Raw genomic sequence first — 21977 nt, 5'->3', positions numbered from 1 at the left:
TCTTCAGAACTCTGGAAACTGTTGACCTTGCCTTAATAGATTCACCAATTAATCAATTTCTATTGTACTGCGAAAAGGCATATTTGTGAAAGAATTTCAGTAATACTGTATACGGTGTGAGGATAAGCATTTTATATCTGTGTTTAAATTTTATTTGCATTTTAACAGCTCAATCCACCTCCTTTCTGCCCAAAAGCAAAAACATCTAGATGCATGCTGAATATTTCAATTGCAGACTGATGGTATATAATTATAATGGTGCCTTGGAAAACTCTCTTCTAATAGTGTATTAGAGGCAGATACTAAAAATGTCTTTATATATTCAAAGGGTAAAATCTGTTCTGCTTAACCACAGATCATATCCAATAGTCAGTTTCAAGGTCTTTTGAGAATATGAAAGGTGGAATGGAATGGAAAAACTTATATTTGGCTGTGCAAACTGCCTGTTGTTGTGTTTTTACCTCCTTTTTTGTAAATCAGTATTTGAACATAGAATTAGCATGAAATTCATTTTCACGTAAATCTTAACACCTGGGTAAGTCCTCAGTTGAACACATGCCTAACTAACTATGCATAAAAATTGATATCTGCTTTAAATGATTTTTTGTATCAAGTCTAGGTGAAATCTACTATATATATATATGTTTCAAACTATGATACTGTTTTCACTATTTTTGTGGACGTTTCAAAGGTCATTCTGTACTTCACCTTTTAGGTTTTTTTTTCCTAATCAAAGAGCATAGCTATAAAAAGTCAGAGTTAGAAACAGAAAAGCCCATGAAAAGTAGGCAATTTATGATCGCAGTATCTGGGTCAAATGGAAACAAAGAATAGTAAAGATTAAGAATTAAAAAGTGCCTAAAAACATAACGAATGATAATGTGAAAATTTTAAGAATTATATGTTTATACAGCAAAAATGTGGTTCCTGTGTATTAGTACAATAAAGGTTTCACTTCTTTGTCCCTGAAGAGATGGGGGAGGTGAGCAAACTGTCAGTTTGAATTAATGTTTTGTCATAAATACTTATAGCCCACAGAAAACAATTATATGACTCTTCAAGATTAAGCTAATTAGTTATAAACAGCATTCTAAATGTATTAACATAATTCTTTTTCAGATGGCTGTGGCTTTCAATAAGTTGATATTAAAATACTTGGGTTATAATTAATGCAACAGAAAAATCGTTTCTAAATCTAGTGAGTGAATGTGAGAGGTTTCCTTCCACTTGTCCCACTTACTGGATAGTAACCCTTCAGGCTACTTCTTCATAAGCCTTATTATGTGATGCTTCTTTCATTTCAAGTTTCAAAATTAAAACTATAAACTCTTAATAACAGTAAACCATGACCTTATGCCTACATCACTTAGAAGGACATGCACGCAGTGAAAGCACTGGTGGGTTTCATGGGAGTTTGCAAATCCCAGTGTGTTTACAGGCCAATTTTTGTATGAATGAATGCAATTTTTTTAAAAAACAAAAATAAGACAAAATCATTTGTAGGTTGCAAGTCCCAGATCTTGTTTATTTATAAAGCAATAAATATTAGAGGAAGCACAAATAAATTGCACGGGTGTGTAAACAAACTGTACAATGACTGAAGAGAGTTCAGGAAGGGTTGCCAGAAGACTCCAAGAAGCATATGGTTGTCATCCTGAGTGGGAGGTAAATTGAAGGAAAGGTGCTTAGAAGCACTTGCGGTGGACAATGGATGGACCAGCTTCATCATACTCCTGTTTGCTGATCCACATTTGCTGGAAGGTGGACAGAGATGCCAGAATGGAACCACCGATCCAAACAGAGTACTTGCGCTCCGGTGGGGCAATGATCTAGGATAAAGAGAAGCAACCAAATCCTCATCAGTTCCACTGCTGAACAATTAATCCACGTTACTAACATATCAAATAGCTAGATATTTCCTTAAGCGATTAAAAAACTTGTCTATAATATCCATATTAATAATCTTCAGCAGCTGGTACAATATATGCAATATTTCAAGGAAAATCTACAGGCCAATTTTTCCCTTTTCTAACACTTACTTCTAATCAATATAGTAAGGAGAAATTGCATTTAATCACATAATTTGTCCATCAGTTGCTGATGCCACTTCTGAGTGGTTCCTATATCCCAGTTCAATGATGTAGACATTTTCCCCATCCTTATCAATATGTTATAGTACAGAGTCAAATTCCTTACCTTGATCTTCATAGTACTAGGAGCAAGGGCAGTGATTTCTTTCTGCATGCGATCGGCAATACCAGGGTACATTGTTGTACCACCTGAAAGGACGTTATTAGCATACAGGTCCTTACGAATATCAATATCGCACTTCATGATACTGTTGTAGGTAGTCTCATGAATACCAGCAGATTCCATACCTAGAAAAGAAAGAAGACAGGAGATGACTAAATTATACAAAAGGTCTTAGTAAAAAGAATTCTCAGCATTTCTCCTCATTATTAATATGAACTTCTGTACTTCTGCAAAAGTACATTGTAAAACGTACTAAAACTTCTGTCCTAAGAGACAGAAGCAAAATGTGAATCCATGATCCTGGTGAAGAGATAATATGAAGATTTTTTTGTTGCAAAATTACTTATTGATAATTAAATGTTAAAGAAAAAGATTTAAAACAGGATTAGAGAACTAGCTTAGAAAACAAACATTTGGTAGAAAAGGCAAGGATTATATAATGTATGTGCAAAAGAGAGAAAGGTGCACAAAAAGTGCAGTAAGAGAAGATGAAGACACACAAGAGAAACTTGTATTTATTACATGGGGATGGGAGGAAATTATACAGAACAGAAAACAGGAGTGTCAGGTTGTGTCAGAGTCTTGCAAGCACTATTGGTCCAGTAAAGACAGCAATAAAGACAGTGAAAACAGCCAAAAAAGAACTGAAGAAGATATTAGTAACTGCATGTTGGGCCGAATGAAGAAGAAACGAACAGTTGAGACTGTTTACAGTCATCAAGGCAAGACATGATCGTGATATGGACTGGGGTATTAGTATTGGGTGATAAGGAAAAAGAAACCAAGAGCAAATGTTCGTAGGTGGCATTCCAATCTATTAATTTTAACAGGTGCTTCCTGAAAGGGTCGACATCAGATCCACTGCAAGACGTCAGCTGATGAACAACTGCATTTAATGCTGAGGACTTATACTACAAGCATTTGTTACATCCGTCAGCTGTGTCCGCTATTGCGGACAGCAAAGTTACCATCTTGGCCATGGCAATGTCAAACTCTTGTCTGAGAATACACAAGTATCTTCCTTACTTTTTTTCCCCTAGACACTTTACTCCTTCATGGAGTCAGATACTGTTTTTAAGTAAAAGCCGTGCAAATACAGCTCTGAAAACTGTTTTTACCATCAGTGGCACAATGTTCTAAATGCACATTTTAATAAGTAAAAATCACAACCCAAGACCTGCTCTAAAACTTGCATCGGGAGCCAAAGGCTCAGCTAATTGCCAACTAAGCACACATTCAGCAGAGTTTACAGGAACCAGAGGCTGTAACTCATTGTTTATGTTTGATTTGATGCTGAATTTAGATAAGCTGGAAGGGGAGTGGGATACTTTCCACTTCTTCTGATTCATTCAGACCTCCTGCTGAAAGAAGAATTTTCCAAAAACACTTACCAATGAATGATGGCTGGAATAAGGTTTCAGGGCAGCGAAAACGTTCATTACCAATTGTGATGACTTGGCCATCAGGCAATTCATAGCTCTTTTCCAGAGACGAGGAAGAGGCAGCAGTGGCCATTTCGTTCTCAAAGTCCAGTGCAACATAGCACAATTTCTCTTTGATGTCACGAACAATCTCACGTTCAGCTGCAGACATACAGAAACCAAGTCAAGGTTTGGAGAAGCAAAACACTAGAGGAAGAAGATCCATGGATCAAGGGAGACATGAGGATATTCACAAGAGGGCGAAGCTGAAGGACTGACCTGTTGTCACAAAGGAATAGCCACGCTCAGTGAGGATCTTCATGAGGTAGTCAGTCAGATCCCTGCCAGCCAGATCCAGACGCATGATAGCATGAGGCAGAGCATAACCTTCATAAATAGGTACATTGTGGGTGACACCATCGCCAGAGTCAAGAACAATACCTGGGAGAGAATTGTTAGAGAGTAGCTGAATTCACCTAACAAATGTTTGGAAACCATATGACAAGCAGTAACACAGACAATTAAAAAAAGTAGGATTTTTCATGTGGTATAAAGTAGTGTCATTCTATTTTAGCCAGTTACTAAAAACAGACCTTGTCCATTCCTTCTGCCTTTGCCTGCACAGATATTCCTGTTTGGTGTGAGCGCTCACATGAAACAGTTGCCCATAAGTATTTTAAATGAGGTCCATCTGAGCAGCTTTTTCCTACCAAGTATGTGTGATGGTGATTGCCTTGATCTGAAAATGGACATCTTTTGGGCCCAAGAGTTTAACTCTTGCACAAGTTTTACACCAATGTAACTGCAATATCTTCACAGTAATCACTCCTTATTTACATCATGACAAGCAGGAGAATCAATTCCACAGTGTCTCCCCTTTAAAGCAATGCAGACAAATTCACATTGTTCCTTCAATAGATTCTTTTGTAGTGGCTTTTCGGCTACTGTTATCGTCAGTAACTACAATCAAAAAAAAAAACCTACATTTTTTTGTAATTTTGAATGAGTTACTTTTTTTTCCTATTTGGACTGTTTATTTTACCTGTTGTACGACCAGAAGCATAAAGGGACAAGACAGCCTGGATTGCCACATACATGGCAGGTACATTGAAGGTCTCAAACATTATCTGGGTCATCTTTTCACGATTTGCTTTAGGGTTCAAGGGGGCTTCTGTGAGCAGGGTGGGGTGTTCCTCAGGAGCCACACGCAGTTCATTGTAGAAAGTGTGGTGCCAGATCTTTTCCATATCATCCCAGTTGGTGATGATGCCATGTTCAATGGGATATTTCAAAGTAAGGATACCTCTTTTGCTCTGAGCTTCATCGCCTACATAGGAGTCTTTTTGACCCATACCAACCATAACACCCTAAAAGAAGAAAATGTAGAAAACCGTTATTTGAGGAAGGCAGCATCACAGAGCCTGAACAATTATGCCACAGAACACTACGCTATTTTGCAGAAAGACGCAATCAGTCATGCCAGAAAAAGGTCATTTAGGAAAGGAAATGTGCATTATCTAAACATTAAGCCAACACAATTTTACATTTTTCAATAAAATCCTTTTCCCTTTAACAGATGAAAGGATCAATTTTTTTCCCCTTTTCTAAATATGACATTGATTTTCAATTAGCTCTTTCTTTCTGGTCCAAAAGTTTGACTGAAAGTAAGCTGCACAATATAATGAGCAGGAAAAGAGACCTAGGAAGAGAGTTTATAAACAAAAAGATGTGGAGGGAAATAATCTAGTGAGCAATGGCAGTCTAGTCAATGGCAATACCAAATCGCTTTTGTTAAAAAAAAAAAAAAGGCACTGCAAACTTTTTAGCATGGAATTGTAGGAGAAAAAGTACTGTATTCTCTGTAAGCCAATTTAATCGTGACAAAATAGAAGGGCAATGAAACGGGAACAAGCAAAGGGAGGCCTGAAGGGTGGTGAGAAGGTAAGATTAGAGACAGACAGAGAGAGAGACACACAGAAGAAGCAGAAGAAATTCAAGGGATGGGGTCTGGTATGTGTTAGATAGGTTAGATAGGACGGGTAGGGGAAGGGCCTCGAAACAAATTGTGTCGGGCATAAATTCAGTCAACTGAGGCGTGTATGGGTGAACAGCAGCAGCAGGTCTGGCCTAGTGGGAAGCAGCTCTGCAGGAAGCGGGGTTCAGCCCGGGTTCCCCCGCTAGGAGAGGGAACAGGGAGAGAACGAAGGGGAAAGCTGGTGAACTGGAAAAAGCTGGGGGAAGAGGAGAAGCTCACAGCAGCGAGATAAAGGGGACCCAAACAGGGGAGCTGGGGGAAGCACTGGAGAGGAACTGAGGAAGTAGGACGAAAAGAAGGGAGGAAAGCCGGAGAGGAGGCGGCGGAGGCAGGACACACGAGCTCAGGACAGACGACTTCTGGGCAAAGGGGGCAGCCTCGGCCCTGCCCCAGCGGGCAGCAGCTTTACCTGGTGCCTCGGGCGGCCGACGATGGACGGGAAAACGGCCCTGGGGGCATCGTCGCCGGCAAAGCCCGCCTTGACGAGCCCCGAGCCGTTGTCGCACACCAGCGCGGTGGTCTCCTCGTCGTCACACATCCTCGGGCAGGGGCGCGGACCTGCAAAACAGCGCGGCGGCGCGTCCAGAGCGGGCCGGGCCCTCGCCCCACCGCCGCGGCCGCGGCTCCCCCTCCGCTGCCGCGCCGCCCTGGAGACACCGCCCCCCCCCCCCCCACTCCCGCCTCCGGCTTCGCGGACCTTCATTAGCACTATGGTTCATTAGCGGTACCTTCGGGCCACAGATTTGTAACGGAAGAGAAAAGCGTTTGAAATCGGAGAGGGAACGGCTCGGCCTCGAGCACTTCGCCGGTCGGGGCCCGCCCGGCAAAAGGGGGCAGCGCCGCCGGCCCCGGCCCCGGCTCCGGCTCCGGCCGCGGCCGCGCCCCGCCGAAGGGCAAAACCGCCGCGGCGGCTGCACAAGCGGACAGCGCCGCCCGCCCGCCCCGCCCCGCCCCGCCCCGTCCCGTCCCGCCGGGCTGGCCGCTGGCGGAGCGCTGCTGCGCGGCGCGGCGCGGGCAGCCGAGGGCGCCGCCGCGCTACTCACCAGAGGGGCGGCGGCGGCAGCGGCGGTGGCGCTCCCGAGGCGAGGCTGGGTGCCGGCCCGGGGGAGGCGCGCCGCTTTATACCCCGCGCGGCGGCGGCGGCGGCTCCCGCGGGACGGGGGGCCGCCGCCGTCTCCTTATTTGGTCGCTTCGCGCCATGGAGGCGCCGCGCGGCCATGAATGGCGCAGGGCGCGGGGCGCGGCGCGGCCGCCCGGCCCTTGTAAGGCAGGCGCGGGGCCGCGCGCCCCCGGCCCGCCGCATGGCCAAATTGGGAGCGGGGGGCGCCCGGCGGCCTGGGCGGCGGCGGGGCCCGCGGAGGCGCCCGCGATGCCCCGAGGGGCCGGCGCGCGGCTTCAAGGCTGAGGGAGGCTGAAGGGTCTCCCAGCCCCCCCAGCCCCAGCCCGGCTTTTCTTCTTTAACCGAAGACAAGTCGGGCTCTTCCTTAGTCGACGACCCCCGCGGTGGCCACGGCTCGGGCTTTGGCTCTGCGCCGTGGCGGCATGTGCTTGCTGCGTTGCCTGGGGAGGGAGCGCCGCCCGCTCGGTGTCTTTGCAACTTTTGAAGAGCCCATGCAGGCAGCGGCCGTGCTTCTCCCCGATTTTGGCTGGCAGCAGCTATAGCACGAAGTGGGGTCTGCTGGTTCGCGTTAGCCTGCATGTATTTAAACTCCCCATTTTTGCCCTTTTAATGCGCCCTGGATCAGTAAGGCATAGTGATAAGTGTAGGGCGGAGGAGGAGAGATGGGAATAGCTTGGACAAGAAACAGCTACGGCATTAATGTAATGTGGCAGTTGTTTTCCTGCTCAGTTGTTGAAACATCCACACTGATAATTTGTTCCAGCGGTAGAACCTAGCAAATTCATATTTCTTAAAGAATTTTTTTTCAGTTAAAAATAGAACCGCTGGAGAGGCATCCCTTGAGTGGGTTTGGCCTGGTATGCGGAGGCAGAGACTGTCAACCTGTGTCCTGGAGGAGCTGCATTACAGTGCGGAGTACAGTGTCTTTGGGGAGCTCACAAACTACCCCGCGCTGATGTCTGCCTGCATAAGACGCACTGGGAAAACAAGAATTGAGTTTGGGGGCAGAAGGGAAGGGTGGGATGTGGGGGTCAAGAGGGGAAAGCTCAGTGAACTGGATCCACCGCTGAACACACACAGGTCGAGTTTCTTAGCTGCTGCAAAAGGGCTGGCACCGCTACGCAGTACATTTTGAATGAAGTGGAAGGAAAGAGCTTGTGAATGTCATCCGGCCTGCAATTTTTCTCTTTTCTTTTCTTTTCTTTTCTCTTTTCTTTTCTTTTCTTTTCTTTTCTTTTCTTTTCTTTTCTTTTCTTTTCTTTTCTTTTCTTTTCTTTTCTTTTCTTTTCTTTTCTTTTCTTTTCTTTTCTGGTGTAGGAGCTATCTTTGCACAGTGATTTGGCTCTAACAAAGGGTACAAAGACTGGAAATTGCCTACTACTCATTTCTAAATCGGATGTAACCAAAGGGGGCGTCAGACTCTTAGACTTTAATTTCTTCTGAAACAGGAGATAGTGGAATCAGTTTGCTCGTTTCTAACACATTTAATGAGGTGGTTAGCTCCACCCCAGCCCCAGCTTATCTTGGGGCTGTGCCCAGTTATGAACACAACTCTGAGATACATATAGCAATACACTTCTTGGCCATTGTTAGCTCCTGCTTTTCTTTAAATGCCTTGAGGAGAGACAGTCTGTTTCAGGTGAGACACTATTTGTATGTAAAGATGTGTGTGTATATTCATAAATATATAAAAGTATATATATGTATACACACAAATATATGCAAGATGTGTGTGTGTGTGTGTGTGTGTGTGTGCGCGCACACGTGTGTATGTATGTATATATATACATATATGTAATCTATTTTTTAGCTGTGTGGGAGAGTGAGGTGCAAGACTGTGAAGTGCAGTGACCTAAAAAGGTTACAGGAGGGAAGGACTGTCCTTCAGTGCTTCTAGTCTGGAACCAGTGGCAAACATTGACTTTGCTAACTTTCCTGCTATTGATGAAAAATCATCCAGCATCAATACTGGTGAGATAAGGACTCCAAGTAAGTATATAATTACCTAAATCCATCAGGCGTAGGTAGCGGGGTTGAAAATATTTTGGTGATAGCAATGTAGATTTCCATATGCCTGTTTATATAAGAAGTCATATATATGCATAGATAGCATGGACTATGTGTGCGCAGAGTAACATTTCAATGGAAAAATACATTGTTGTACCCTGTTTTTCAGTTTAAAAAATTCAGTACATTTTAGTCCATAGTGAGTTGCCACATACAATTTAAATTTGCTTCTTTTTTTCCCTACCACATCTTTTCTACAGAAGCCATATAACGTGAGGGATTGGCCAGCTTCACCGGCACTAGAGATTAGCTTTCAGTGTTATCTCAGCTGTTCCTCCGTTCAGAGGTGTTACAGTATTTACATAGAAGCCAGTTGCTGATAGCTGCATTGAATTCCTCCTCAATCAGACCTTCCCTGTCACATCCTACATTCCCCTGGGCTGGGGAGAGAGAGACTCTCTGTTGAAAGTGAGACAGACAGAGCCAGCTCTTGCATGCAAAATCTATGCAAGGCAGCCTGCATTTTCTTCTGTTTCCTTTATAAGTAAATATTGGCTTTCTCTACCCTTTCCTGAAGTTTTAAATTTCTGATACAGTAGGATTCGTATCTGGGATCCTGATACACTTGAGAGCTCATCACTTTCTTTCCTCTCTCTCTCTACTTACTGTATATCGCAAGGTCAAATGAACAGGGCATCACACAATGTACGTAAATCCAAAATGGCATCTGCTCCCTCCTAGCCATTCCTAAAAGTGCCCAGATAAACTTATTCCTTTGGCCAAAGTTGTCCTGCTCTGCAAAAAGTGATATTACAGCCTCAAATACACAAAACAAGCCAACAAATAAAAAGCTGCTGCAGCGTGTTACATAAAGTTAGCCAGAGGAAAAATACTCTAGTTTCTGAATGACCGGGCTCCCTAACTGCTCTATGCATTTCCCATGACTTAGCTACTGGGAGGCACCCCAGAGGCAAAGGAACAGCAAGCAGAAGGGAGGGTTAGGACAGCAAACAGACCTGCAGTGGACTGATCTGCACACACCTCAAAAGAGCTTGAACAGACAGGAATATGAAGGCTTAATGTCTAGCCAGAGTCAATGGAGTCCCACAAATAATATATAGATAATGGGGTAGCACAAATAATGTGTTTATCTGACACATGGGCATAAGCAAAACAGGATGTGTTATTCAACTAATGAGACACTTTTGTGACTAGAGTCGAAATCAGAACACGACGAGTGAATTATGAGTTCTTGGCGCTGCATACTAAAAAATGCAAATAAAAAAAATCACACTGTGGTCTTATGATGCCCAGAAATCCTCACATCTCCTGTTCCTATTCAGCTTTTGAGTGAGGAAAACAGGTAGTCTAAAAATAAAACCTTGCTTCAAGCATTGAACACTTATTACCCCAGACTTCAGATTATTTACAGTAGTGAACATGGCATTCAGACAATTAAAATGTGTGGGATCAGGCCCTCTTTATGTGTATTTTTTGATCTTTCTGATTATATTTGGTTGTCTATAGATGCTCCAAAGAAAGCCAATAAACTTTCATAATACATCAAACTCTATCATTATGTTGATTTCAAAGTACAGTATACCCTGACCTGGTACATCTTAGAACAGAAGACTTCCCTCTTCTCACGGGCTAAAGTCTCCTATTTCTAAATCCTGTGGATCATGACATATAAAATTTGTCCTGGCTCAGAGCTGACTCTTACCTTTCCTAAGCCTCAGGCCAGTGTGATCTTTGGAAGAAATTTTCCCTCTGTAAGAATAGGAAGCAAATACTGCTCTGACAGGTTTTCCTTTGTCCCATGACAGCTGTTTGGAGCTGCATGTGCTTTAGGAATATAAAAAGCATTGCAGAGTCTTAGAAATGGGCAGGAGTCCTGATGCGATGAGAATGTTAAAGGTGCACTGCAACGTATCATATGAATATCATCATCCCATACTTGGGGGGGGGGGGGGTCATGTGTGGCTGTTTGTGTCTGTGCAGTTATGTCTAGTATTGTCCGTGTCTGTGCAGATATACACAGGGAAGCCAGAAAAGACAACTCTGTAGTCGCCCCCAACCTACAGGCGTTCCCTATGAAACATTCCCTTATATTTCCCAGTCTGATTTTGAAAGTCCCAAGTGAGGAATCTTTCTCCTGTTCTGCTACAAGACAGTCTCCCAAGTTAATAATCACACTGTCAAGCAAACTTCTCCGGTCAATTCAGATGTTTCCCTTTCTTAGTTGCATCTAATTCGCACTAGTTATAGTCCATGTATCATGCTCCCTACATTCCCTGTCTCCTCCTCAGCATTTAAACCCTTCACATAGTTGCAGACTGTTATCATCTCTCTCCCTCTTTCTCTCACTCACTCATGTACTGCTGCACATCTATAATTAACCTAAAACATCTTAAGTGTGCACTGAAATGATAGAATGATGAGGTGGGCACTAGGAGTTAGAGATGCACCTAAAACATCTTGTTATGCAGCTGAGAGAAGCAGGGACGGGCAACAAGCAGAGGTGAGCAGTAGTGAAAGGAATTTATGCTTCTGAGTCTCTGACCCTCAGGAGTCATTATTTGCAACGTCACTTACAACTAAAGGCCGAGGTTCTCGCTCCTGTTATACTCTCTTTGCAGCAGGAAGAAGGGCTCAGAGACCGTTGAGAGTTTCTGAAAACATGAAGGCTGCACGGGAGGAATTTCTTGCTTCCAGAAATGCTGTTTCTCTCACAAGCTGTAGCATGGCAGGTGCGACAGGGGTAGGACTGAAATGAAATCCCGAGGGACACAGAGTAGTTCAGGAAGATGGAAATAGGTCCTGAGCACATCAACTGTTTCCAGCGTGTATGTTGGCTGCCAGTCCTGTGCTGCATCTGTGAGAGACACCAGCTTCACATGAGACTGCTGACGGACAGTTTTTCTAACAGACTCCAAATCTCATTTTGACTGTTTAGTTATAAAAAAAAAATTCTGACTTGAACACCAGAGGAGATGGAACATGAAAGACAGCTTTGTGCGTGTTTGTTCAGCGTCACATAATCATCCCTTGATCTTTGATGAGTCTCCAGACGCTAGCACTGTACAAATAAATAGCAACTCTAAAGGTAATTGATAGATCAACCAAAGAGTTTGAGAGTCTTTTATATTAGGAATAGCTCCACAAAACACCAGTGCTTAAGGCTAAATTCTACACAGTCATCTGAAATTTGTGATTATTTTAATTTAGACTACATTTCCTTCTTGCATGTGACTGTAAAAAGCTGAAAGTTGCCGAACGGTCACCCAACAGGTATAATGAAATGACAATGGAGTCATGGCAGGTGTTCTGTAAGTATATAAATTATGTAGATTAATACCTAGGTACTTAAAGATAACAGAGGAGAATAATTAAAGGAGAGAGAGGGAAAGAGAAGGGAGAGAGAGAGAAAAGAAGAAAGAGAGCGAGCCATTTATAGGTAAAGTGAGCAGCACAGATTTTGTGAAGATAACAGAAAGGAGGATTCAAATTGCTAAGGACGTGTTTTCCAGAGAAACAAGAAATGTTCCTGTTTTCTTCCCCAGCTAGTATGGTGTTGTAGTAAGATGAAATCTAATACATATATCTTCGCTTTACTGACATATCACATATAGGCCTGTGATCTTATTTATAATCCACCCCATGGATCTGGCCTCAGCACAGCTCACCACGTTGCATGAGCTGTCATTTGGAATCCGCTGCAGTGATTGGAGCTCAACCGTCTGAAAGAAGAAGAACCTGAATCTACCAGCTGCTGCAAAGCAGTCTATGTGCTTTTCCAGATTGTCTCTCAGCTGCCTATTGTTTTTTAGAATCAGAGACATGTCTCAGAATTACAAGAAAAAGAACTATGAAGCAGTCCGTTAATGCATTAACTTCCAATAAAGGAAAACATCGAATGCTGGCTTTTCCGTTAACCTTCCTACATGTATTCTGTACACTGTGTGCTAAAGCTAGAGGTCCTGTATTTCTCAATCTGCGTAGATTAGGCAGAGAAAGAAGTATTGTTTTAGCAATAAAAAACTAGGGTACACTGGGATTAAGTGACTTGACTAAAGTCACACTGGAAATTAGGAGTTTATATAAGAATTGAATCTTACTTCGGAAGGCCAATTTCAGCTCTTGCAAGAGAAGTGCACCATTGTTCTGAAATGTGAATACCCGAGGTTCTCTGAATGTGCTGTACACAGAAACAGTTCATTTTGCCATAATTGATACATAATCCTTCCCAAGAAATATAATTTTATAGGAGTGACTGGTTCTACTGTTATTAGAAACACTAAGATTTGATCAGTCAGACAAAGAATGTGATGATTCCAACCCACCACGATTTTGCAATGTTTTAAGATGATTCAGATGAGAGCATCTGAGTTATTAACAAGGGATGTAGTTGGATCATGATATGGAGAAAATATTGCAGTACTCAGTGAATTTGGGAGTGAAAATGAAGCATGCTCAGAATGGCTCAGAACTTTCTGACAAAAATATTTCCCTTGCCAAAAAAATAGAGATTCTTCTATTTCTTTACCCCAGAAATTATTCATTCCATTTTTCAGAGAATGCTTTCAAATTGGCTCATCTCATTTTCATGTAGGTTAAAAGAAAAAAAAGAAAAGAAAAGCTTCAGTTTTTCTTCTGAAAAGCGCTGACTGAATTATGAACAAAACATTTTAATAGACAGAAACTTTATTTCCAAATTTTTGTTTCTGAGTTTTTTCAGGATTTTTACCTTTTAGCCAAATTCAGTAAAAAATATTTTTTTCTCACCTTTCACAAAGGATGGAAAAATTGCCCCAAACTATTTCAGAAGTTTGTGCTACTAGAAATGCAAGACAAGCAGATGTATCCTATTCCAGCTGGCAAAGAAGGTTATATTCTGATAGAAACTGCAGCTGTTTTTTTCAGTAATTGTGGGTTGAGGATCAAGATTTCTTACTAGCCTGGATACTAGAACAGTCTTATGCCTCAGCTCTCTATACCGAGAGCTGATGTGCTAAATGTGCTAATATATCCTCTTGTCCAGTAAATTGCAACTTATCGAAAGTTGTGGAAATGCTGAAATGGAGGACTGTTCATTATCAAAACTAAAACTTTGATCAACAAAATAAAGCTTCTCTGGAGTCTTGCTGACCAGGAGTCTTGCTGACCATTGGAATCCGTTGAAAATTAAGCAATCAGCAATTAGCAGAGCCAAAGATGTTTGCTCTTTTTTCCGCAGAAAATGATGTTTTATAAAAAGACTTTATGGACTATAGAAAATATATTATAAATGTAAATTTATGTATAGTGAGTATATATCATATTGCACATGCAAATTTTATCCACTTTTTGCAATTTATTTTTTCTTATGATTGGTTGGAACTGAAGAGAGAGAAAGAGACAGAGAGAGAGAATCGTTCAAAAATCTAGGCTTTCCAGTGAAGATAATAGATATGCACATGGATCCAATTTTCTGGTTTTTCAGTGAGCCACTGGACCATAGATCTTACTTTCATTGTGGATTCATAATGTGAATACATTTTTTGTGCAGGTAATGGCATGAGATTTTTTTTTTCTACTAGCTTTTATGAATAGTTAATTGCATAGTGTGTTTTAGAAAGAATATCAAAATATTTCCAAAATCACTTTCCTATAAGTTAAATCTTCAATAATACAGGCTTTATTTCAACCCAGCATTCCCATATATTCCATAGAACTCAGAAGATTTCATGCCAGACTGACATACATTTGTCATTTTAACAGTTAAATACTTTTGTATACTGATGTGAACATAACAGATATTTTAGAGTTCAGAGAGCATTTACTGAGCTAAACCTCTTAATGTGCATGCAGGGTGAAAAAAAAAAACACCACAGCAAAGAAACTAAGTTTGACTGAAATGAAAATAGAAAAAAACACATTTTGAGCCATTGTAGAATGCTTGGTGATGGAAACAATTTCAAGGGACTAAAGTCAGGGGATTAATTCTACAAATGAATAATTCTCTAAATAGTATTCTTGAAGTATAATGGGGAATTTTTTCTACTAGTACTTATTTTGTCACTTATTTGTCCCAGGTCCTAACTACTGACAAAAATAAATCAGGGTGTACTCCTTTTTCTTGTAAAGAGGGGCTATTCTGGACAAGCACCTTGTGTAGTGCCTCTTCTGTACACATCCTGTGAATAATCACTGCATTTCAGACTTTGCTTAACGATCTTCATTAACAGAAGAATATTGTAGAGGCATTTCTGATTTACCTTTGGAGTTGTATGCTTGTTTTTTAGAGCATTGGGAATGCCAATTACTGCCATCCTTAACATAAGAAGACCAGAAAGACATTCCAAAGTATCCTAGCACCCAAACTTTGCTTTCCTAAAAAGGTTCAATTCATTTGTAATTATTTGCAGGGTATATTAAAGCCTAAATTCAAAATGAAAAGTTACAGTAAATAGCAACTTTAGGGACTCTCTATTGTGGTATCACAGGGCTATACAAACATTTGAATGTAAGGGGTTTTCTTGCCAGAATGAAATGGGCTGTTGACCTGGTTACTTGATACGCAGGCTGCTTGGGCATAATATTTGGCGGCACTCCACCATTCACTCACCATTTGATGCAGCAACTTGACATTAGTAGGGCATGGATCCACAATTAGCTAATGCTAATTATTACTCAAGCACTTGCTTGCATGAATGCCTTAACAGATTATTCTTTATCGCTTTTGTTGGAATGATTGACAGTGTTCTGACTATGGGATATTAAGGGATTATTGTGAATGGATTTTTTTACATATTAAACATATTCTTCCTCACTTATGACACATACACATACATGGATGAAATTCACTTTTCTCCATTTTGTATTTCCGTTACGGCACTATGAAGGAGCTTTGTATAGCACGGTTCCAGATGCGGAGGGAAGAGACACCTAGTCATGGCCATTTCACTCAGCAAGTTGTATTAATTCCAATTTTTTGTCTTGGAAGTTGGAAAAAACACTAATTGGTCAACCACCTCTGAACTGAGTGTAGCAGCTACTGTACTGTGTTATCTATGTCAACCAGTGGTTATTGGCTCAGTCAATTTAGTAATCACTTACTCATAGAACATAATTTAGGCCTGATTTTTTTCCTTCATTTAAGTCCCCCCCAGCCCCTTCTCATACTCTTTTGTTTATAGTATAATTTTACTTTTTTCATGCCATTCAGCTGACTTTAACAGAGATGCTATGATGTCACTCAAAGAATTTGGACTGGTTTCTTTGCACCATTTGTGAGAGATACTCGTTTACTCAACTGTATGAGATTTTGAGAGCGCATATTGAAAGGCACTGTAAAAAAAGCAACCATGAGATATTATCAATGTGATAAGAGTTACTAAAATATTGTTGTCACCTTTTTTTGAGTACAACTCATGTATATTTCACCTGAACAAAATTTCTCAGACAATGAATTATTTCAATTTAATTTAATTTTATTTCAACTTATTTCAAGTTTTAACTTTTTTCCAAATTTGACTGGATCTGCAGTAATGTAGACCAGATAAAAATTTATTTTATATGAATTTAATGTTGTTGAAACTAATGAAATTACATAAAATATTTGAAAAAAAAGCTTTTTTTTTTTTTCCTGAGTAAATGTAAAAGAACGGGTCACCTACCTAAAATCTTAATGATTCAAGATCAGGAAAAGTACTGTATGACATCAGTAAAAGTCCCACTAGCAAAAACTTCACCATTTAAGTCAATTAGAGAAAATGTTGCTGAAAATACAATTTTAATCTGCTGCCTTAAGCGTATTAGATGTTCAGAAAAAAAGTCAATTTGAAGGTTCATAAAGCAATTATTTTCCCATAAAATATCTGCTAAATAACCCACAAGACATAACCAAAAGGCAATCACAAAGGTATTTTCTGCTTTGCAAAACAGTTATCCCAACTACAAGGCCACACAGTTGCCCTCAGAAGAATGACTCTCCTGATAAAACGATTGTCTCCCAATGCAAAAATGTCTTGGATAGACACTTGATAAAGCTTGATATGCAGAAAAATGCGAATATAGCATACTGCCCTTTAAAATGAGGAAAAAAAAATGGACCTAAGATATCGAACATGAGAAAATATAGAAAAAAGAATTTTTTTACTGTTAATTGCAGAACAAGATAGCCAACTCTCGGATGGACCACACCCTATACAGGATACAGGCATGCAGATGGGCTGGCATTGACATCATTCTCCCAACAGAGATAGTGAGGACCAAGTATTCAAACTATATTCAGACTGACTGGCAGAGCAAGGTGGGGGGAAAAGCATCTAATTGTTTTATTTAACTATATGACATTTAGAGACTATACATAATGGAGACTTTCGCAGCCTTTCCCAAAAAGAATTCTGTGATCATCAACAGACATTCTTCATACAGCTGCAACCATAGCAATGACAGGCCCTTTACATCTTTCCAGGACAAGGCTGTGTCTTAGAAGCCCAGTGTAACCCTGGATTTCATAATTCCATACTCCTGTAAATGACTGTCTTTAAAAAGCAGCAGAAATTTCTATAAGCTCTTTCTGCAGACAGGGTATGTACATATGCAATAGTTTTGGTCTTATATCAGTGTAGGACAATAATTTGCAGAGGACAAATAGGAACGTTCTGAATATTCAGGAGCTGAGGTTCATCTCTCCGTGCTGTGTTCTGACCAAAAAGAAGCTGTGATACTGTGTTGGCTACATGAACATCGAATACATCCAGGTTCAATTGACCACAAAAAAAGAGCCTGTCCTGAAAGCCTTTATTATTGCTTTCCACGTGCACCCAAGGGATGCGACCTAATGTGCTGCCCATTGCTGGCTGCTTGCCTGTGGAGATGCTAATTAGAAACATCTGACCTCATCCTCTTGCCCATTAACAAAGCACAAGTGTTTTCAAGGTGGCAGACTGATTCATGTACAGTGCTTCACTCTTCTGTCTGTAGAAGCAGGACCTTAAAGAGAAAGACTATTTAAAAATATCCTGGTCTTGCTCATGTACCTAGTGTATATATTAGCTTGTGTTCTGTGTTCAGACACCGTCATCATTAGTCATTAGATCAGATATGAAAGATTATTCCTTCTGTTATGAGTTTATAAAACAGTACTAGAAGTTTTAAATTCAGGGAAAAAATGCCAAATGCTTATTTCGCTGAAATGAGGCTTCTTTAATTCATATTTCTGCAAAAACTAGAAATTTCAAAATACAGAATAATGATGTGAAACATGCTGTAGCAAGAATAAGGATGGTTGCAAGGTGGTGTCAGGTGGTGGTGGTGTTCCCTCCTTAACACAGAGGCTTACAATTTCTTATATTCCGAGCACATTCCCTTCCCACATTTACTCCCTGCAACAGGGCTTCACTAACATCATCCAGTCCCACCAAGGTAACAAAAGGGGAGAGAAATCCGTAGAGGCCAGCCAAGGCCATGCTCAAGGGCCAAGCAAAGAAGATCAGAATCAACAGCCAGGTAAAGCTCTGCAGCAGATTGATGCAGACTGAAGGGAAGCACCTGCAGAAACAAACAAAATAAGATAGTTTATTCCCATCAATTTCTGAAAATTTTTTGTTCCTCTCACTTTTTTCATTTGTTGTTATGTTCATTTGTTGAGCAACCCATTTGAGCAAAAGAAATCTAAATAAAAGGCTTCAAAATCAGCTTTGTAGCTACAAGACAATAGTGCACAACAGCCATTTGAATGAGTTCAGAGACCTGATTTAAGGCACATTTTTGATTATATCATATAGGGCCTGAGTTCCGGATGATATTTGTTGAGCTGTAATCCTCAGATAGAGAAACTGATCGTGTATGTTGCAGTCATACCATAAGAAACAATTATTTTGCAGAACAAATTTTTCAGTAACAGTATACACAACTGTTTCACTTAAGCTTTTCATAAAATGATCGATGATATGGTTATTTTGATACATTAATTTTCTGTGCAACTGCTGCAATTATTACATGAAATATGCAAGAGTTTCAGGCATTTCATTAAATGGCAGTGCTTAGGTTGCAGTTGTATTGTGAAGTCTGGTGTTGAGGGCATTCAGCTACAATTTATGAAAGAGCTTATTAACAACATTTGAGCATATCATTAACAAATAAAGTACATCAACTTTAACAGTAATTTCATTATCAGGAATTAAATGTTAATTTAAGCCTTAACTAGTTGCCGAGATTCTTTAGTAAAAATGCAATATCAATGCATTCTCTGCTCATAAACTTGGGGAACTAACATACACTTTCTAGACATTGACTGCACAATATTTCTCACTGTAAAGGAACACATTAAACAAGCCATTTAAAACAAGACCTTAATATGGAAAAATAATGTATATTATTAACAAGGAAATGAAACTATACACTGACAATAACATTAACTTAATTTTCCTCCTTTAGCTGAGAATGGTAAAAGATATATCCAGAAAAGGACAGTGGCATGCTGTGCCTCTCTCCTTGTTTGGTGCCTAGGATCTGAGAATGGACAGTTCAAACAAACTGCTTCCCCTGTGATGAGCATTCAGTTCCTGGCGTTCTCATGTCACCTCAGTCTACACTATTTCTCTGCTGCAGAGAGGCCACACCAAAAGTCATGCTGCTGATTTGGGTAGCTGCTCCACTGATTACTCATCGCTCTTGCTCACCGAGTCACTACTCTGTTCTTCTAGCCAATATAATACTTGCTGCTGCTCTGCTCACAGTTATTCACAGAGGCATGCAGGTGATCCAGGAAACATATCTGACATCATTATAGACAAAGATAAAACAGTCAATAAACTATTGTTGTGGTTAAGTTGAATATTCCATGGAAAATATTGCTGGAATTGCTGTGACTTTGTCTACATCAACTTCATGTTGATCAGGATAGGAACAGGGATAAACTAGTATTGCATAGGGCTGTGTTTTTATGAGTAAAAGGTAGGATTTTTTTAAATACAATTGTAGATGATCACAGAACTGGTAAAGCAAACATGCAAACGCTACAAGGCAAAACTGAAGTGTGTGTACTAGTTCAATGTCAAAATGTATTAGTCAAGTAAAGGGGTGTATATCACTGTACGGATTTATAGCAAAATAATTTCATATGTCTCTGACTTGATGTTACCAAATAACCAGAATTAAGACAGGTAATCTAATTTCTGTCATTCTGCAAAATGGTTTGTTCACAAAACTAGGTAGCTAGAGGGAGAAAAATAAAAACTTAAAGCCTAATTTCTAACTTAAATTCAAAATGTGTATTTTCAAAACCATACCGGCTCAGATATTGATGCCTATATTTTCATCAAAAAGTCTTCCAAATTTTTACCAGGTAGTATATATGCCAATCCGGTTCTGACTGTACTGAACATCAAAACCTCTATCTGTCTTTGTCAAGCACAATCTAGTAGGCAGACTTGGCACACATCATGAACAGCTGGTAATTCCCAACAGTGCTGAGAACATTCATGTGGGATTTTGAGATCAAATTGCTCCCTTTAAATTGCATAGAGTCCCTCCAAATCAGTCCCAATAAGCTGTTCTGGACGATGGCAGGGAAAGTCCAAGGGCCAGGAAAAGAATATAAAATTTGACAACGTAGCCTACAGGTTCAAACACCCAACAGGCAGACGAAGAGCCCTGCTTTACGTAGTCATTGGGTTATAAAAGGAAAAGCAGCTATTGAGGACACGTTCAGGCAAGTATAGCTACTAGATCGCAAGGTCTTGTTTCATCTCCTTTCTTTTCTCTCTCTCTTTGTTTTTTTCATATGCAGAGGGCCAGATGCAACAGAAAGAGGGAGAAATTCATCTGTCAAGCTTCAATGATATTATGGTGCTTAGGATGCCAACCTAAGAGCTGAAGCAAGCATTGAGGTCTAGCCTGTTAAAAAGGGCGAAAAAGTAGCCTCCTTTCTACCTCCACATCCTTTTCTCTGCCTAGGTACACTTAAAAAAGAACTCAACAAGACTCAAACAATAAAGAGTAAGTCCTGCTCAAAAAAGAACTCAACAAGACTCAAACAATAAAGAGTAAGTCCTGCTCAAATTCTCAGAAGGAACAGGTACAGAAAATTTCTTCAAGGATTCCAGGTCCTGGCTCCCCAGCGAGCAGGGTATCTATCTGCTAGATGTCCCAATTCAAGCACACTAACTCCAAAAAGGAGCAAGGTTTCAGATAAATGCCAGGAATTAGTGTTCCCAGCATGTTAGCTCTAAAGGTCTTGTCATTGCTTTAGGTTTTTCTGGCCTGTTCCACTGCCTAAATCATCTCATATATTTCAGACAGAACCTACACGCTTATGTCAGTTCTCTAGGTGCCTTTCTGAGTGACAGGCAACTAAGAATTAGGTACTGCAGCACCTCGTAAATTTAGCCTTCTGCATGTATTTTGTGAAAGTAGCAATTAGAATCTATGGTGGTATCAAAATGTAGATCATTTTAAAAGTAAAGGACTTTAATACAGAATCTATTTTTGAACATAAATTATGTCGAAGCCTTTGGTAACTGAACAGAAATACTATACCTTTTGTAAGAGTCATCTGCAATTTTTCCTTTTTCTATCATTGATGATCACACTGGTCCCAGCTGAAAGTCCTATAACAAATCCAGTAAAAATTATCTAAGTGACTGCCGTAAGAATTAAACTGCTGTACCTAGAATATTGCAGTGAGTTTGAAGTACCCAAGTGTAAGAAAAATGGGAACAGAAGGTTCAGAAAAAAACAATATATGCTTAAGAGAAGGTCCCAAGAAGAATGCTTAAGCAGGTGATACAGATCCATAAGCTGTATCTTTACTTGTCTTTAATGGGCTTTAGAGTAAGCCCAGAGAGAGCTATCTATGGATATTGCTTTCTTTTCAGAAGATTAAGGAGGACACAACAATTATTTTTAGTTAACTAAAAGGCCTAAATATCCAAGGGTAAAGAAATATTTATTTGGTAAAGCTATTAACTAGTGGATTTACTCTGGTCTTTAATTATGAATCACTGCATACCCTATAAATCTATTAATTTATGTTGTAATCTTTAAAATATGCTATGGGAGTTTAAATCCCAGCAGGGACCGGGCAGTTAATTCCCTAGGGCTATTCATATTGGATTAAGTAATTGAAAGATTATTTTGTGGATAAGATGCT

At 40.4% G+C, this 21977-nt stretch overlaps 1 protein-coding gene across 2 annotated transcripts; it reads right to left on the bottom strand.

Annotated features, from left to right (window-relative positions):
* Nucleotides 1-822: 822 nt before the first annotated feature.
* ACTC1 (actin alpha cardiac muscle 1) lies at nucleotides 823-6990 on the bottom strand. 2 transcript variants are annotated; one of them, XM_068946357.1, is made up of 7 exons: nucleotides 6753-6990; nucleotides 6119-6267; nucleotides 4717-5041; nucleotides 3954-4115; nucleotides 3645-3836; nucleotides 2197-2378; nucleotides 823-1829 (listed from the first exon to the last, which is right to left on the bottom strand). In XM_068946357.1, the coding sequence occupies exons 2-7, from the start codon at nucleotides 6245-6247 to the stop codon at nucleotides 1686-1688; spliced, it is 1134 nt and encodes a 377-aa protein (XP_068802458.1). In that variant the 5' UTR covers nucleotides 6248-6267; nucleotides 6753-6990; the 3' UTR covers nucleotides 823-1685. The 2 variants fall into 2 exon arrangements, with proteins under 2 accessions (XP_068802458.1, XP_068802459.1); XM_068946358.1 differs by lacking the exon at nucleotides 6753-6990 and adding an exon at nucleotides 6438-6570.
* Nucleotides 6991-21977: the final 14987 nt, after the last annotated feature.

This window comes from Struthio camelus, chromosome 5 (genome assembly GCF_040807025.1).
Source record: "Struthio camelus isolate bStrCam1 chromosome 5, bStrCam1.hap1, whole genome shotgun sequence".
NCBI classification, from domain to species: domain Eukaryota; kingdom Metazoa; phylum Chordata; class Aves; order Struthioniformes; family Struthionidae; genus Struthio; species Struthio camelus.
Note: the sequence above shows the minus strand (reverse complement) of the source record. Positions and strands in the feature narration are given on the sequence as shown.

Bases quoted from the DNA above. Each gene is read 5' to 3' on its own strand.
- ACTC1 (XM_068946357.1), bottom strand. From the start codon at position 6,247: ATGTGTGACGACGAGGAGACCACCGCGCTGGTGTGCGACAACGGCTCG. The intron at 5,042-6,118 runs GTAAAGCTGCTG...TTCTTCTTTTAG, and splicing joins TCGGCCGCCCGAGGCACCAG to GGTGTTATGGTTGGTATGGG. The intron at 2,379-3,644 runs GTAAGTGTTTTT...TTTCTTTTCTAG, and splicing joins ATTCCAGCCATCATTCATTG to GTATGGAATCTGCTGGTATT.